The sequence below is a fragment of the Daphnia pulex genome, chromosome 5 (genome assembly GCF_021134715.1).
Source record: "Daphnia pulex isolate KAP4 chromosome 5, ASM2113471v1".
NCBI lineage: Eukaryota > Metazoa > Arthropoda > Branchiopoda > Diplostraca > Daphniidae > Daphnia > Daphnia pulex.
The window spans coordinates 9,514,132-9,528,972 of NC_060021.1; the positions used below are offsets into that span (position 1 = coordinate 9,514,132).

A 14,841-nucleotide genomic window follows, 5' to 3' on the forward strand; every position below is an offset into this window, starting at 1 on the left:
CTATGAAAATCAGTTTACAATCAGAAACTCTATTTGACCTTTAGAATGGTTGATTTATTTAAGGAACTCAACACTAAGTATTGAAGTTAATTAGAACAAGTTCATTGTCATACCTGGCATGAAACCTCATTATTTCGCATTACCTAACAACGAAGTCATGCGAAAATGCCATACCCACTACAGTTTGGCGGTAAAGTTTGTTTCCTTTACATGTTCTACGATTCTGTCAGCCTCACGCCAACCAGTCTCAACCGCTGCGTGTACGGTCGAGTAACGGTGGTCGTGGGTTGCCTCACCGGCAAAGAACAATCGAGCAGAACCGTTTGAATCGATGACCGGTTCGGCCAGATCCGATGGACAAACATCAAATTCTACACTTTTTTTGGATCGAAAACTGTAAGACCCACAAAAATGAGGATTGCTTTGCCATAAAGAGCGAATAATTCGTGTTGGCTCTTCGTAGGCGAAATCTGTACCGACAGCTGTCCGCAGCATTGTGGAACATTTAATTAGTACTTCATCCTCTGAACGAATTTCAAATTGTCGTGCAGCAGAACCTGTTACCCAACCAATTAGTAAGTTGGGCTGGCCACGAACTGTGGAGAATCCAAGAACTCTGTCTTCCCATTCACCAGTCGCTTTTGAAGGGTCGGTGATGAAATTGACTCCACCCCACTCCGAAGTCCACCAAGGTTTGCGAAATTCGAGGAAAATTTTATTTACCGTCCCAAAACCTAATGCCTGAATTTAAAAAAAAAAAAGTTATCTCAATTGATTTTCAAAGTGTTTGATTGTTTTCTCACTTCAATGGCTTTCCTCTTCTTTTCAGGCAATAAAGGGGTAAACAATTTGTCAGCCCTATCTTTCAAAACCCCCAACGAACAAGTAACGAGGACCATATCAGCATAATACGTTTTATCACTGCAAACCACTTGCACTCCACTACTTGAAGCGGAATTCCAACGAATGAGATTAACTGGAGAATTCAATTGGATTCGATCCGATAAGGAAAGCTTCAATCCGTTACTCGTCTTTGGAACATTTTTCTGGAAAAAACAGCAACAACGTTATCTGATATCGATACGTACAGGTAAATAGAAACAAATTTACCATCAAGATATCGAATAGAACAGAGTAGCCACGTTTCCACACCGTGGTGTAATCTTCCTCAAGGAAGTAGTGTAGAGATTCCACCCCATATGTCTCCTTCCAGTCATCAGCACCGTCTTCAATGTTTTGCGCACGCTGAGCCCAATCCAGTAGATCTAGTGCTGTCCTCCGATCCATGGTGGTTAAGGCCCCTTGATCCAAGAGTTGTCCATACCTTTTTAGAAAATCTAGTTTTATTAATTTAAATTACGAAATACTGTACATACTATAGTTAATCTATAGACTACATTTTATCATTAGTGTGAGCTTCATTCTCTCATAGTGAAGGTACAACTGGCACGATAGGCTTAGAATTTGAAAGTCACTTCAAGGAGACAAAGAAAACATTTTCCTTACTTGTTTTCATAGTATTCGCCCAAAGATTTTTTCCAAATGGGAAGTTCTCTCTTTGAGTCATCGTAAATTCTTTCTAGGATTTGTTTGAACTCTCTCAATTGCACCGGACTTATTTTGCGCCCATCTGTGTAGGCCATATTCACGTCATTTGCATGTCCAGTCGATTCAAGGGTGAATAAATCATTCCATGTCTCTCCTGCGGCGGCAGCTAATGGATAAATGACGTTGCCTTCTTTCCCGTGAACCCATTGAGCTCCCATTTCCATTACACTCGATCCTTTGGAAAAAAAATCGTATTAGTTTGAATATTCTATACTATCTAGTAGAATAAACCGGATTTTGTGTGAAAGAAAAACGAATTACCAAACGGAACAGTGTGAATGCGACCACCGATACGATTTTCAGCTTCTAGGATCGTGATTTTAGCAGGATCGAACCCTTTTTCTATCAGTCGCGATGCAGCCGCCAAACCAGCAGCTCCGGCTCCAATTATAATCAAAGTCGTCATAATTGTAGTAGTTTTTACGAGAAGAAAATACGTCTGTTGAAATATTTAGCTAAAACGGGGGTCTTCCAATGATGATCGCTGTTGGGGCGAGCCTCAGAACTGAGAAAGGAAACGTTGTAACGGAAGCTTAATATTCCAACTGATTCTTATGATTGACTTTGACAGACTTTTATCTGAGCTTTTATTTACAGTTTAAAGAGTGAAAAGCTTGACGAAAATAAAAACGATTTCTTCACCTGCAAGAACGCGCATCATTTTGCGATCCGTGCATGCAGTTATCATTTTTTAGATTAACTTATTGTCATTGTTTTGTTTTTTTCCAAAACGTCTAGCCTCACTGAAACGCCCTAAAAAATACGGTTGTTGATTTTATCTGGCCTCTAAAAAAAAGTGCTATCCAAGTAAACAAAACAAAAAGTTCCCAAATACGTTTCTAATCTTGGTAAATAACCCGAACGCAGATATGTTTGTTTGTCTTTCAACACAATTAGATCTTAATAAGAGCAATCACGAAAAGGAATCACAAATTGTAGTTCCCACCTGAAATATTGTTTTATTTAATAGCAATTCAATTACTGGACAATATCATGGTCCCCAAATATTTTAGTCGGTTCTAACAATTAAAGACACTTAATAAGGCTTAAGAAAGATAATGCTCACTATAGTTTGGCAGTCAACTGAGTATCTTTGATCAGTTTTAGGATTCTATCAGCCTCACGCCAACCAGTCTCAACCGCTGCGTGTACGTTTGAGTAACAATGATCGTGAGTTGCTTCACCGGAGAAGAGCAATCGAACGGAACCATTCGCATCGACGACCGGTTCGGCCAAATCAGATGCCCAAACATCCAAGTCTCTGCTTTTGTTCGATCGGTAGCTGTAAGATCCACAGAAATGCGGATTGCTATACCACGTCGTGCGGATGATTCGCTTTGGCTCTTCGTAGGCGAAATTCGAACCGACCGCATCCCGGAGCAAGGCAGAACACTTCCGCAAAACCTCATCCTCTGAACAAGCTTCACACTCTCGGGCAGCTGGTCCACTAATCCAACCAATTAGTAAATTGGGTTGGTCACGAACTGTGGAGAATCCCATCACTTTGTCGTCCCAATCGCCAGTTGCTATTGAAGGATCGGTGAGAAAGTTGACCCCACCCCACTCGGAAGTCCACCAAGGTTTATGAAAATCGAGAAAAATTTTGTCGACGGTTCCAAAGCCTAGGCCCTGAAATGTGTTTTGTTTAAGTTAAATCAATTTCAATATCTGTCTTAAAATTAATTTCCGCTCACTTCAATGGCTCTCCTCTTCTTTTCAGGCAATAAAGGGGTAAACAGCTTGTCAGCCCTATCTTTCAGCACTCCCAACGAACAAGTAACGAGGACCATGTCAGCATAATAAATGTTATCACTGCAGACGACTTGCACTTGACCAGAATTCCAACGAATGAGATGCACTGGCGAATTTAATTGGATGCGATCCGATAAGGCGAGCTTTAACCCGTTGCTTGACTTGGGGATATTTTTCTGGAAGGAAAGTCAGACGATATGTTATCAGAAAAAAAAACAGGTAAATAATAGAAAAATAAAAACATCTTTAATACCATTAAAATATCGAATAGAACAGAGTACCCACGTTTCCACACCGTGGTATAATCTCCTTCGCATTCGTGGTACTCTAGAGAACCCACTCCGGATGTATCATTCCAGTTGTCAGAGCCGTCTTCGATATTCTGCGATCGATGGGCCCAGTCCAAAAGATCTAGAGCAGTTGAACGATTCATGGTAGTAAAACATCCTCGATTCAGATGCTCACCAAATCTAAAATAACAGAAAATAACAATTAATTCATTACATTTTAATAAAAATAATTTGATTCCGTAGTAGCTATAGGTCTTTATCAAGAAATCTCTCTAACAACAGTTATCTACTGTGTTGTCTTTCAGGGGGTGTGCCAGATAATTATTCAACTTAGGAGATAAATGAAGAAATTCTTTACTTGGATTCAAAATATTCGCCCAAGGATTTATCCCACTGGGCTAGCTCTTTCTTGGAGTCGTCGTATATGCTTTGTAAAATCTTTTTGAATTCATTCAATTGTACGGGAGTAATTTTCCGTCCGTCTCTATAGGCCATCTCTACGTCATCTGCATAGCCAGTCGATTCGAGAGTGTGAATGTCCGTCCGTATCTCTCCAGCAGCGGCCGCCAATGGATGAACGACATTGCCTTCATGTCCGTGAACCCATTGGGCTCCCAATTCAATCAAGCTCGATCCTTAAAAAATTATTCACACAGAAATTAATTTCCCGACGTTATGCAATATTTAGATTGTAATTGAAAAAATAAAGTTACCATGAGGAACAGTAAGAATCCGGCCACCAATACGGTTTTCGGCTTCTAGAATAGTAATTTTGGCAGGGTCGAATCCTTTCTCAACAAGTCGGGAAGCAGCCGCCAAACCAGAAGCTCCAGCTCCAATAATAATCAATGTTGCCATGGTTAAGGACGTTATTAATTAAATTGAGCAGAGCAAATGCTAAACACGGGAAAAAAGTAAAGATTTTTCCTTTAAAGAAATATAGTCGAAATGGAGCAGAACGTTCGACAGGGGTGGAACACTAATAAAAAAAAAGAAGATACTTAAAACTAAGCACTACACTAGATACATAGACTTTGAACTGACTCTTGATTTTTATCTGCATATTCATTTTCAGTTTGGAGACGGCGGAAACGGCATTGAACCCAATACGAGTCCAAACCAAACCAATTCGTTTGTGTTTTTGCTTTTCAATTCAATCTATATAGAAACCTTACAAGGGCAAGCTCAAGGCAAGGATCAACGAGAAACACTTTACGTAATAACGCCGTTATATTCTCAAGCGCCACATTCATTTGTTCTTCTGGTCTTCTGTAACGCTTCGTTCAACACCCCGAAACAGAAGTTGTCACGCAACGCACGCACAGATTGGTTTTTTAATTTACCTGATTGGGCAATTTGGAAATGAAATTTGCCCTTAATTTAATTAGAATGTGGTGATTTCCAACATAAAAAAAAAAAACAAATAACCTTCAGATGTACAATAGTACTTTTTTAATAAGAATAAAAGATATGCATTTGTGTCGAGGAACATACTGGAAAAGTTGACTTACTTAGTGACAAAACGTCGGCATTCTCTTTGGAATTAGGCTGTCAGGGAGCCTGAATTTGATTGACAGCTGTATCGTGACGCAATACGGTTGATCATCTTTATTAGCTGGAATCAACTTCCGAGTCGCTTCACGAGAAAGGAACTTCAACTGGCTTCCCAGAGCGACACATTCAATGGTTGTCACAGCCCCCGATTTTTCCCAATAATTCTTTGTGTTTTCAGCCGTACGCCCTGCTGTCAGGAATTCCGTAATGGAATGTTGATAAAAAGAAACACAATCGTTAGTTGCCTACATGACATAGATGAGCGATCAAGAACATACCCTCCAGCCAGGGCTTATATTTTTGTGCATAAGCTTCTAGTGGAATGTTTCACATAACCGGCCAGACAGAGAAGCTACTAGGCTTCTTAAGATTAGAACGTTTCAAAATGGTCAATGAATACGGAGACCGTCACCTTCAACGTCAACTGAAATTGAAACTTTCGAATTCTAGAATCACGAAACTTTGGGACGACGATAAGGAAGTTTAGACTTCCGTTCAGAAATGCATAATTTTATGTTTACAGGGAAGTTTTCTGCTATATTGTTGAAAACCGACTTTTTTTTTCTTTTTTTGTCTTTATCTCCATAACTGCCCGAACACGAGTAGCAACTGCTGCAACCATGACGAGCAAACTTCAAGGACAGTCCAAAGTGCCAAACTCGCAGCTCAGCCAAAGTGCCAACTATGTTATGTAATCAAAATTGGCAATGAGCCAATGAAGCCGTGTATGGAACACTTTAGCTTTTGAAATGTAGCAAAAAGCGGTGGTGCCGGTGTGGCGGCATAAAAATTTATAGTTGCACTTTGCTTGAAGGGCTTAAAGTTAAAATATTTTTGAATTCGATTGTTTACACATGCAAACAAAGTTGTGACAAAACCGGTCTGGTCTGCAGTCGTTCTACAAATGAGCTAGTTAATGAACCCCTAAAGAATATAGACTATACATTCGGCCTACCTTTAATCTTGGGAAACATGGCCGGACATCCGTAAGTGCTCCATCCGGAAGAATAGTTGAATCCATCACTCCTCGTGAATACATCCACACTCACAAGGGTGGGCAGAGGCCAGAGGGTATTTAAAGAAAGGAGAAGAAGAGATCAGCACCATTGGCAGTTTCTCCAATCTAGAGGGATGAGTTTAACTAAATAAAAAATAAAAATTGGTTATGAAAAATTTTGACTGTTAAACAATAACAATTAAGGAAAAAATTTTTAATGAATCAGTGGGTAAACCCTATTTGTTAATAAACAATTTAACAATTTAAGGTTTCCGGCTAAAAAAATGTTTTCCATGTAAAAACACTGAATACAAATGAAGGATGAAACAAGTCATGCATTATTCAATTACCTAGCAGGTTGCAAGAATAAAAGTGACTCAAATAATTACCCATCGATCATAATGAGATTGTTTCTGGTGGCAGGCCAATACCAGCACAAGAACAACTTGTGTATTGTGTTGTTATGATGGCTGGCTCAGGACTCAAATCTGGCCAAAAGAAAAGATTTCACAGTGCAAACCGTTGCAAACAAACTGCATCGACAGGGGGATTACATGATAAATGCTAGACAGGAACTATCATTTCACAAATTTGGAACAGTTTCAATTCTTCTAGTTTTATTAAGTTCCCATAGTAATTCTGTTAGGGATCTTGATTTTATGTACCTACCAAAAGCATGGAGTGACATGGATCAATGGAGAGCCGCGACATCAGACGAGTTCACACGACTATCACATTGTTGTAATTTTATTTGTTGCCCTATTTTTTGTGCAGCCACGTAGCAAGTTTTGTGCACCAACGTTTCCAGAAATGGCGATCGTCCCGTTTTCTTTATAATCTGCATGATAATCTGAAACTTTGTCTCTTCGAAAACTTGTAATCAAAAGAAAAAGCAGACGACATATCGATGGTTAGTTAAGATATCGATAGAAATAAAAATCGACCCCCCCCCCCTTAAATCCAAACCGCTCAGAATTTTGATTAATTGTTCGTCTCAATAATCCAATCTAAAGGGGAATTATTTACTACTAATATTCCTGTAGTGTAGGGTTCAGCAAAAACTTTTTCCATTTCTTTCCTGAGCTACTGTTTATAGGTGACTTATGACATAGTTACCAAACCCGGAAACCCCTAAACATTACAACATTTCCATAAAAACAAAACAATAAATCCAAATCGCTGTATTTTACGCATGCCTGATTTAAACAATAATTTATTCCCGTGCAGGAATTTCGAATGTGGTAAAAGTGCATTTGATTTATTATTTTATTGTTGACTGGCGGACATTTTCTTTATTACTACACCAAGTGTGATAATATTCAGCTCAAGGTAAATCTTAAAATCTATTTAAGTGCGAAGGTCGTGACAAGAAATTATCTTGTTGTTTGGTACTATGAGCATATTTTCATGTTACTCTTTTTATTTGCCTTTTAACGTAAATTTCGAGTGACATAACCTATTTCATCAGTTTTGATAAGTCGCAAGTAGCCGGTTGGAAACAGTGACAATCTGTCAAGTGACGTAAACAAGGTTCGATTCCTAGAAGAATGATGAAATTTGGGTCAAACCATTCGCGGTTCACGTCAGAGCGGGTTCCTCGCAATGATTCGCATGTGCTTTGACTCAAGTCTGATTCTAGAAATTACAGTTATCTTTTTAACTATGAGGAAGTTAAAAAGATTTGCCCCACATAAATATACTATGTCAAGCAAATTTAACATATCAGTCTCTGTGGTCGAATGGTTAGCGTTGCTGACTAGGACACGGGATGATGAAGGTTCGAATCCAAGACGAATGATGAAATTTGAGTCAAACCATTCGCGGTTCACGTCAGAGCGGTCCGCCGCAATGATTCGTATGTGCTTTGACTCAAGTCTGACTCTTCTTTCGAACTTTTCGCACAATTAAAACAAATGATTTTGCGGAAATTGCAATTAAATTAATTTCCATTATTTGTGAACGATAAGGACATTTTTAAAATAATAATTTGTCTGCTCAGCTTAAACTCGGATCGATATTGATGATCGGTGCGAGAGTTATACTTGCAAATTTCATTTGGCACGTTGTATAAATCACAACACACTGTAAGATTATGTCATGACGTTTAACGCGCATAAATTCCATCCATATCTGACGGTTTGAACACGGGGCGACCCCGTAGCTCCTCGCAACGCTAGCCACAGCCCCATCAGATCGCCATAAAAATTCTTTCAGCATCCAAAAATATCTTATTATTTATAAAAATAAAATCATTTTAAAAAAAAGAAATAAGAAAAAAATGCGAATCCGGAAGGTGGAGACATCTGTGAACGTGGATCGGAACGGGCGACTTCTGTCCGCCTTTTGGGAGTTTCCGAGTCATCTCTCTTCCCTTTTGTCGGTGCAGTTGTCCCGTAGCCTTGTCATCGTGCAAAAGTCTTAGCGAGTGGCGGTCCTGTACATTCGGTTTCCATCACTTTTAGAGTTCTAGTTCACCAACGGCTTGGATCAATCGCCGAGTCGCCAACACGGGGAGCAGCCACATTTCGTCGATCGTGTCACTAGCGAAATAAAAGCGACTTAATATCGTCAAAATTTCACCAGTTAGCCAGTAACGTCTATATGAACCGGTGCGCCTGACGTTCGAGAATTTTCTATTTTTAGGTATTCGTTATAGACTTTCACGCCGTCTAGACTTTTGGCTTGAACAGAAACTAAAAAAAAAAAAAAAAAAATTTCTTTTCTTTTTCACCCCCGTCGTTGCTGCTCAGCTGGAGGGGAACTTCCGCACCATCCACCATTCCTATCGCTTCTAAATTTATCGAGCAGACCTCAGCGCCGATCCGAGTCTCATTCTTCACGATATTTTCACCACAAGAGAAACCGAAACGAATCGTGAATTTTTCATTTTAAAAAAACAAAACAAAACTTATTCGCAAATCAATATGGGAAATAGCACAAAGTCGAGTGCCGGAGGCGATGGCGCCGATGCGGACACAAAAATACACGGTGCCGTAATCGGTGTTGGTGTAGGATTGGCTGCCGGTTTCGCTGCCCCGTTGATGGCCGGTGTGGCCTTGTCGGCCATGGGATTCACCAGCACAGGTACCACCTTTTCTTGACTACATACCACAGTATATCATAACTTGGCAACAGAGATGTAGAATAAAAGCCGAATTGTGTTGTACACGCACACGCGTCGACTCTCACGTTTGAGTTAACTGATGTCAATCGGTTGCCATGGCATCCATACATGGGCATGACAGCCGAAAAGTTAACCGGTTAAAATGCAGGGATGTGTGTGAAAAGAATATCTGGTGTGACCGTACTGTTTTTTTCGTTTGCTGCCAGCCCACGTAATAGAAAGTCGGGAAATTCTTTCGCAGCTAAATTCTATTTTTTTCCTTTCTGCGACTTTTATTGATCGCCCGAAATAATTCTTACGAATCTGACGTATTATATATAGTACACACGAACCGGTGAGCAGCAATAGCACTTGATTGTTAATCAATAATAAAATACGGTCAGTGAGTCACGAACGGAAACTGGCTCTTTGCCCTGTATCCACTTGTACTAGATCTCGAATTACAACTCCGCTAAAGGAAGACACAATAATCGCAAATCCTTTTTATTTTATAGTTTTTTTATTTTTTTGCTTCGCCAACATTTTCACGGGCGCGTGAGAAATTGAAGGTCGCGCCAAATTGTTTGCTTATTTTGTTTTATTTTTTCGCCTGGCCTTGTGGGATGACGTAACCTTCCCTTTGCGCTTGGCAACCAAATTTTGCAGACGCGAAAAGAAAAAGAGAGTCAGACTGACGATCGTTATTTCAACATTCAGGGATCGCATCCGGATCGCTGGCTGCTTCGTGGGAGGTTTCCGGCGGGAGTCTTTTTTCTGCTCTCCATTCTGTTGGCGTTTCGGGCATTAGCGGAGCCATGGCGGCCGGCCTTGGGGCCGTGTTCGGCACGGCCGCCGCCGTACTGACAACTTTCTTCGCTCAAAGGAAACCGGAACTCAACAAAAAGGCAGCTGGACAGGTCGAAGAGAAACCCGTGGTGGCCGCCACTCGGGCCCAGTCGATTGGCCGCTGCCCGACCCCGTCTGCCAACGTCAAATCCGATCAACCTGTCGGCCAGGTGAAGAAGGAAGACAAAAAACCGATCGGCGACGAAACGGTTTCCGTCGCCAAAGTGGCCACCAATCTCGTCCAGCACAGTGAAGCCATTGCCGAAGCTGAGATCATGAGCATTGCTGAATCGAAAATCCCGCATGATGAGGCGGTGGTCCCCATCCAGCCGGAAGTCCATTTCGAAGCTGTGACGGCCATTGAAGATCAAATTGAAAACCAAATCGTCGAAGCCGTCAAAGAATTAGAAAAATCGGTGCAAGTTGAAGAAGAAGAAGAAGAAGAAGAAGAGGAAGTCGAAGAACTGTGCTATCCAGTCAAACCGGCGACTTTCAGCGAACAAGTCTTGGCTGCTAGAGAAATAATCGATGCATCTCCGATGGCGTCGCCAGTCCAACCGGAACAGACACCTGAAAGAGAATTGGTGAAAGAAGAAGAAGAAGAGGAAGAAGAAGAAGAAGAAGAAGATGAAATGGTTGTCGTGAAAGCTGTTTCATCCACAGAAGCTGCCGCTCCAGTTAAGACGGAAGAGATTCCCGTCAAGGAAGATGTCGTCAAGAGTTCGACTGCTGTCAGCGCGGAAATTGCCGCTCCAGTTAAAGAAGAAGAGACTCCCGTTCCAGTGGCCAAGGCAGAAACTATCTTCAGCCCTTCACCTGTTGTGGAAGCCAGCGTTGAAGTTGCTGCTCCTGTTAAGAAAGAAGAGATGCCCGTCTTAGTCAAGGAAGACGTGGTCATCCAAAGCTCAGCTGCTCCGGAAGAAATCAAAGAAGTTGCCACCAGCGCAGCCATCACAGCTGCTATTACTGAAGCATCTAGCCCGACTGAACAGCCGAAAAGTGTCGAGGTAGAAGAGGAAGAAGAAGAAGAGGAAGAAGAAGAGATGGTCATTCTTCCATCCGCAATGGAAGTGGCTAAAACACAAGAGCCTGAGAAGAAAGTCGAAGTGACGGTGAGCGCAGCCGCTCCTGTCGTCACTCCCGCAAAAGAACCTGAAACTAAACAAGAAGAAGAAGAAGAATACGAAGATGAGGAAGAAGAAGAAGAAATTATCGTCAAAACGCCCGTAGTGGCGGCAGTCGTGGAAGCTCCGATCATCACCAAGAAACCTGAAACCAAGGTGGAAGAAGAAGAAGAAGAGGAATACGAAGAATACGAAGACGACGAAGAAGAAGAAGAAGAAGAGAAGCCAGTTGAGACGAAAAAGGAAACCAACATTCAAGAGTCAACGATCAAAGTGGCTGCGGAAGTAGCGGTGCCGGCCGTGACCGCTAACAAGGCAGAGGAGAAATCCGCACCGATGACCGAACCCGTCAAAAATTAACAGCGAAAATAAAATCCCTTTTGTGAAACCAAACTCCTCCCATGAACTAAGTGTGAGAATCAATGGAAGAGCCTGTTAGCTCGATGAAAACCTTGACACGATTGTGATTGAACCAAGTGTATGCCAGTCTATGTAACTTCTATCGTCATTTACTAATCCATAATTAATGTAGCGCCACGACAAACTTTGATTTTAACTAATATTTGAAAAATTTTCTTAAAAACTAATTCTCCGGTCTATCAAATGTCACTTTAAAGTGGTTTTTCATAAAATTTTATTTTTATCAGGAATAATTTTCTTTTGAAATGTAGTCCGGGTCGGAATCGACGCCTTAACGAAAAATCACATCGGGGTAAAACAAAACAAAATTTTAATCTAAGAAATCTTTAAAAAATTTATAACTTTTGTGGGAGCCGATAGAAAACTGGATTACAATGCTAAAAAAAAAAGAAAAGAAATCATCGCGTCTTCCATATTGTCTGGCTGTATACTCTCACATTACCCAACGTTGGCTCGACTATCCCGAGCTGAATTGGTGGCTCAGTATATATGTCACGGAACATATGTGCACGGTAGTATGTTGATCACATCTGGCTAAAAATCTCTCTATAACCAACAGTTTCTTCATTTGACAGTCACACCCACTATAGGCCCTACACAACATTTTGATTTTTTCCGAAATTCTGATATCCGACTTCTATCGTATACGAAATACGACACAAACGAAAACGCAATCGGGAAATAACCGGTTGGAAACGAAACTGAAACCCCCTTGGAATGCTCACACACATGTGAGGAGAGAAGAAGGAACGCGTGATTTTGTTTTTCGGGTCGCGTGATCCACAGTGATGGGAGGGGGGAGTTAATAATGGTAGTATACAGTACATCAGTTTTTATATAACTGGAATTATTTGGGGGGGAGAGAATTCAGTCAAACGAAATCGTATGCTTGAGAGTTACAAATCTAATAGTTTAGTGGAAACGATATCGATGAAATACTATTATATAGTTTGATTTGACGTGCTGGTGCCCCTTTTACATTTGCCCCCCCAACCCTCCATAAACAAACCTTTTTTGAAATTTTTTCTCCCTTAATAATGATGGCCTATATTAGGAAACAGGTCAAACATTTTTCACTCCCAATTTCAACGATTTGATTTTGTTTGTTTTTTATTTTGGAGACATTTTTAGGTATTCGGTGATCTTTTATGGTGCAGTACTTCAAATACATAATCTTTCCAAAACAAAATTCCAGCCATACATGTTATTCAATGAATGATGCAACAAGAAATAACCATCAACAAAAGAATAGGCAAAGTATAAACTCCAACAAAAACCAAAATGACAAACAATCAAAATGAATTCACATAATAATAGATATCTATGTGGAAAAGCTGTTAGGTTTGGATGGGGATCGATGAACGCATGACGCAACATTTGACTTCATTCGATTTTCATCACCAATGAAGATAAATGTTCAGCATCCATATCCTTAGCTGTGGCCGTCAAGCAAAGGCTCTTCAAAGTTTCCACGTTGTACTTGTCTGCCGCCATCAGCAACTTTATCTTTCCATTCAATTCGAAAATTTAATTAAATTTAAAAAAAAAAAGTCTAATTGTATACGGTACGTTACATCAGCCGCCGATCGCTTCAATTGGCCAGTGTAGAGAAAGTAGAGAAATTCCTCGAAGATGGACGGCTCGATATCTTCGATGACGACCTTCTGCGTCCGCGATTCGACCATGTCGGCTTTGAACATGGCGGCGAAGACGGAACTGCGGGCGGCGACGATGCCCTTGTGGGCCGGAAAGACCCGGTCTCCGAGGTGGAACTCGAAATCGGTGAAGAGCGCCTCTTTGGCCGCCGACCAGAGCTGGCCGCCCATCAGAGTGTCGACGGGCTGGTAGCTGTAGTCATCCACCGTCTTGACGACGTGGATGTAGAAATTGTAGGACGTCAGGACATCGGTGTGCGAGTAGCCGTCGAGGACATAGGTGAACATTTGAATGGCCGGCTCGTTGGGCTCGGTCCTCAGCGTCATCTCCTCGCCGTTAATGCCGGGCGCGATCAAGTAGACGTGCGAGATCTTGAAGCCGGACTTGCACGGGTAAACGTTGATGAAGTAGAGCGTCATAGACGACTGCTTCAGGCCGAAGCGGAAGCAATTCTCGGCGTGAAACGGCACCAAATTCGACATCCAGATGGCGCCCCTCTCCGGCCGCTCGTTGATCGTCCACTCGCATCGAATGACAGCTTCTTCCGACATGATAGACATCGTTCAATAATCTGCAGCAGACGACAATTTGACACAGAAATGGCAGCAGGGACTGATTTGGGGTTTCAGTTAAACATTGATCTAATCAAATACCTGGGCCTTGATGTGTAATAATCAGCTGTCTGTTTCAGAGGGTAATTAATTGTACTAATGTTTGCAGTTAGTACTCGGAACTATTCGCTGAGTTACCCAACAAATACGTGGGCTGAAAGTGAACGCAATCCAACAGGTGAGACAGCGACACTTGCCTCTGCTGTGAGCGACGACGGTGAGACAATGAATGGGAAAGTGACAGGTTGACAACAAAAGCAAATGGCGCCCAATGAAGCCGAGATTCTTTTCTTCTTTTTTGTGTCTGAACCCTACCTCCTTATTATTCACTGGGGAATCCTGATCGATCCACAATTACGTCATGAAAACACTTGGATTGCCGCAAGGCTTTTTTTTTATTTGGTGTCAATAACCTTTCCGCAATTTGGAAAATTTGGAAAATGGAAACGGGACAATAAGTTTGCCGGCAACGCGACTGCCCCAACACGAATTAGAATAATGACATGGAAATTTAAATGCACAGAATAATCGTGGATATCGTAACTCTGTCGACAGACGCATTTTTATTGATGGAGTTTTTTTTTCGCAGCTTTCCATATGTTATGTGACGTTTTAAAAATTAAATGGGGGGGGGGGGGGAAACAGCCAGTAGATAACGTCTTTCACGGTATTGTGAAACATTTGATTTGAATTCATGAGATGTAATTTTTTTTTAGATCAGCGGCATATGCGGCGTATTAATGGAAATAAGAACACGGTTTCTAGTAGTTTATTCTTTCTTTATTAAGATGAATTAGCATACAGAACTCTGTTTACTCGGATCGACATTTGGTTATGGCTTGTCGAAACACGATAAAGGCGCGCAATGTAAATATTTATT

At 41.3% G+C, this 14,841-nt stretch overlaps 4 protein-coding genes and 1 long non-coding RNA gene across 12 annotated transcripts; 2 read left to right on the forward strand and 3 right to left on the reverse strand.

The window, feature by feature from the left end:
- Positions 1-32: 32 nt before the first annotated feature.
- LOC124194402 (spermine oxidase-like) lies at positions 33-2,403 on the reverse strand. Its single transcript, XM_046588579.1, has 5 exons — positions 1,870-2,403; positions 1,507-1,783; positions 1,111-1,324; positions 804-1,046; positions 33-741 (listed from the first exon to the last, which is right to left on the reverse strand). The coding sequence occupies exons 1-5, from the start codon at positions 2,012-2,014 to the stop codon at positions 178-180; spliced, it is 1,443 nt and encodes a 480-aa protein (XP_046444535.1). The 5' UTR covers positions 2,015-2,403; the 3' UTR covers positions 33-177.
- On the forward strand, positions 255-4,381 carry LOC124194407. 3 transcript variants are annotated; one of them, XR_006874778.1, is made up of 8 exons: positions 255-396; positions 464-692; positions 830-1,090; positions 2,710-3,257; positions 3,329-3,579; positions 3,632-3,794; positions 3,956-4,081; positions 4,141-4,381. It is a non-coding gene; the product is annotated as an uncharacterized LOC124194407 (long non-coding RNA). The 3 variants fall into 3 exon arrangements; XR_006874777.1 differs by having other exon boundaries at positions 3,956-4,381; XR_006874779.1 differs by lacking the exon at positions 2,710-3,257 and having other exon boundaries at positions 3,956-4,381.
- Positions 2,548-7,105, reverse strand: LOC124194403 (protein anon-37Cs-like). 5 transcript variants are annotated; one of them, XM_046588582.1, is made up of 9 exons: positions 6,871-7,090; positions 6,591-6,689; positions 6,160-6,345; positions 5,162-5,394; positions 4,364-4,547; positions 4,009-4,285; positions 3,614-3,830; positions 3,303-3,536; positions 2,548-3,237 (listed from the first exon to the last, which is right to left on the reverse strand). In XM_046588582.1, the coding sequence occupies exons 5-9, from the start codon at positions 4,506-4,508 to the stop codon at positions 2,674-2,676; spliced, it is 1,437 nt and encodes a 478-aa protein (XP_046444538.1). In that variant the 5' UTR covers positions 4,509-4,547; positions 5,162-5,394; positions 6,160-6,345; positions 6,591-6,689; positions 6,871-7,090; the 3' UTR covers positions 2,548-2,673. The 5 variants fall into 5 exon arrangements, with proteins under 5 accessions (XP_046444538.1, XP_046444536.1, XP_046444540.1 ...); XM_046588580.1 differs by having other exon boundaries at positions 5,162-6,345; positions 6,871-7,105; XM_046588584.1 differs by lacking the exon at positions 6,591-6,689.
- A 1,461-nt stretch (positions 7,106-8,566) lies between these two features.
- On the forward strand, positions 8,567-12,883 carry LOC124194408 (FK506-binding protein 5-like). 2 transcript variants are annotated; one of them, XM_046588587.1, is made up of 3 exons: positions 8,567-8,844; positions 8,952-9,285; positions 10,022-12,883. In XM_046588587.1, the coding sequence occupies exons 2-3, from the start codon at positions 9,126-9,128 to the stop codon at positions 11,632-11,634; spliced, it is 1,773 nt and encodes a 590-aa protein (XP_046444543.1). In that variant the 5' UTR covers positions 8,567-8,844; positions 8,952-9,125; the 3' UTR covers positions 11,635-12,883. The 2 variants fall into 2 exon arrangements, with proteins under 2 accessions (XP_046444543.1, XP_046444545.1); XM_046588589.1 differs by having other exon boundaries at positions 8,567-8,810.
- LOC124194409 (TD and POZ domain-containing protein 2-like) lies at positions 12,778-14,209 on the reverse strand. Its single transcript, XM_046588590.1, has 3 exons — positions 14,004-14,209; positions 13,269-13,921; positions 12,778-13,200 (listed from the first exon to the last, which is right to left on the reverse strand). The coding sequence occupies exons 2-3, from the start codon at positions 13,908-13,910 to the stop codon at positions 13,078-13,080; spliced, it is 765 nt and encodes a 254-aa protein (XP_046444546.1). The 5' UTR covers positions 13,911-13,921; positions 14,004-14,209; the 3' UTR covers positions 12,778-13,077.
- Between the last annotated feature and the right edge of the window lie 632 nt (positions 14,210-14,841).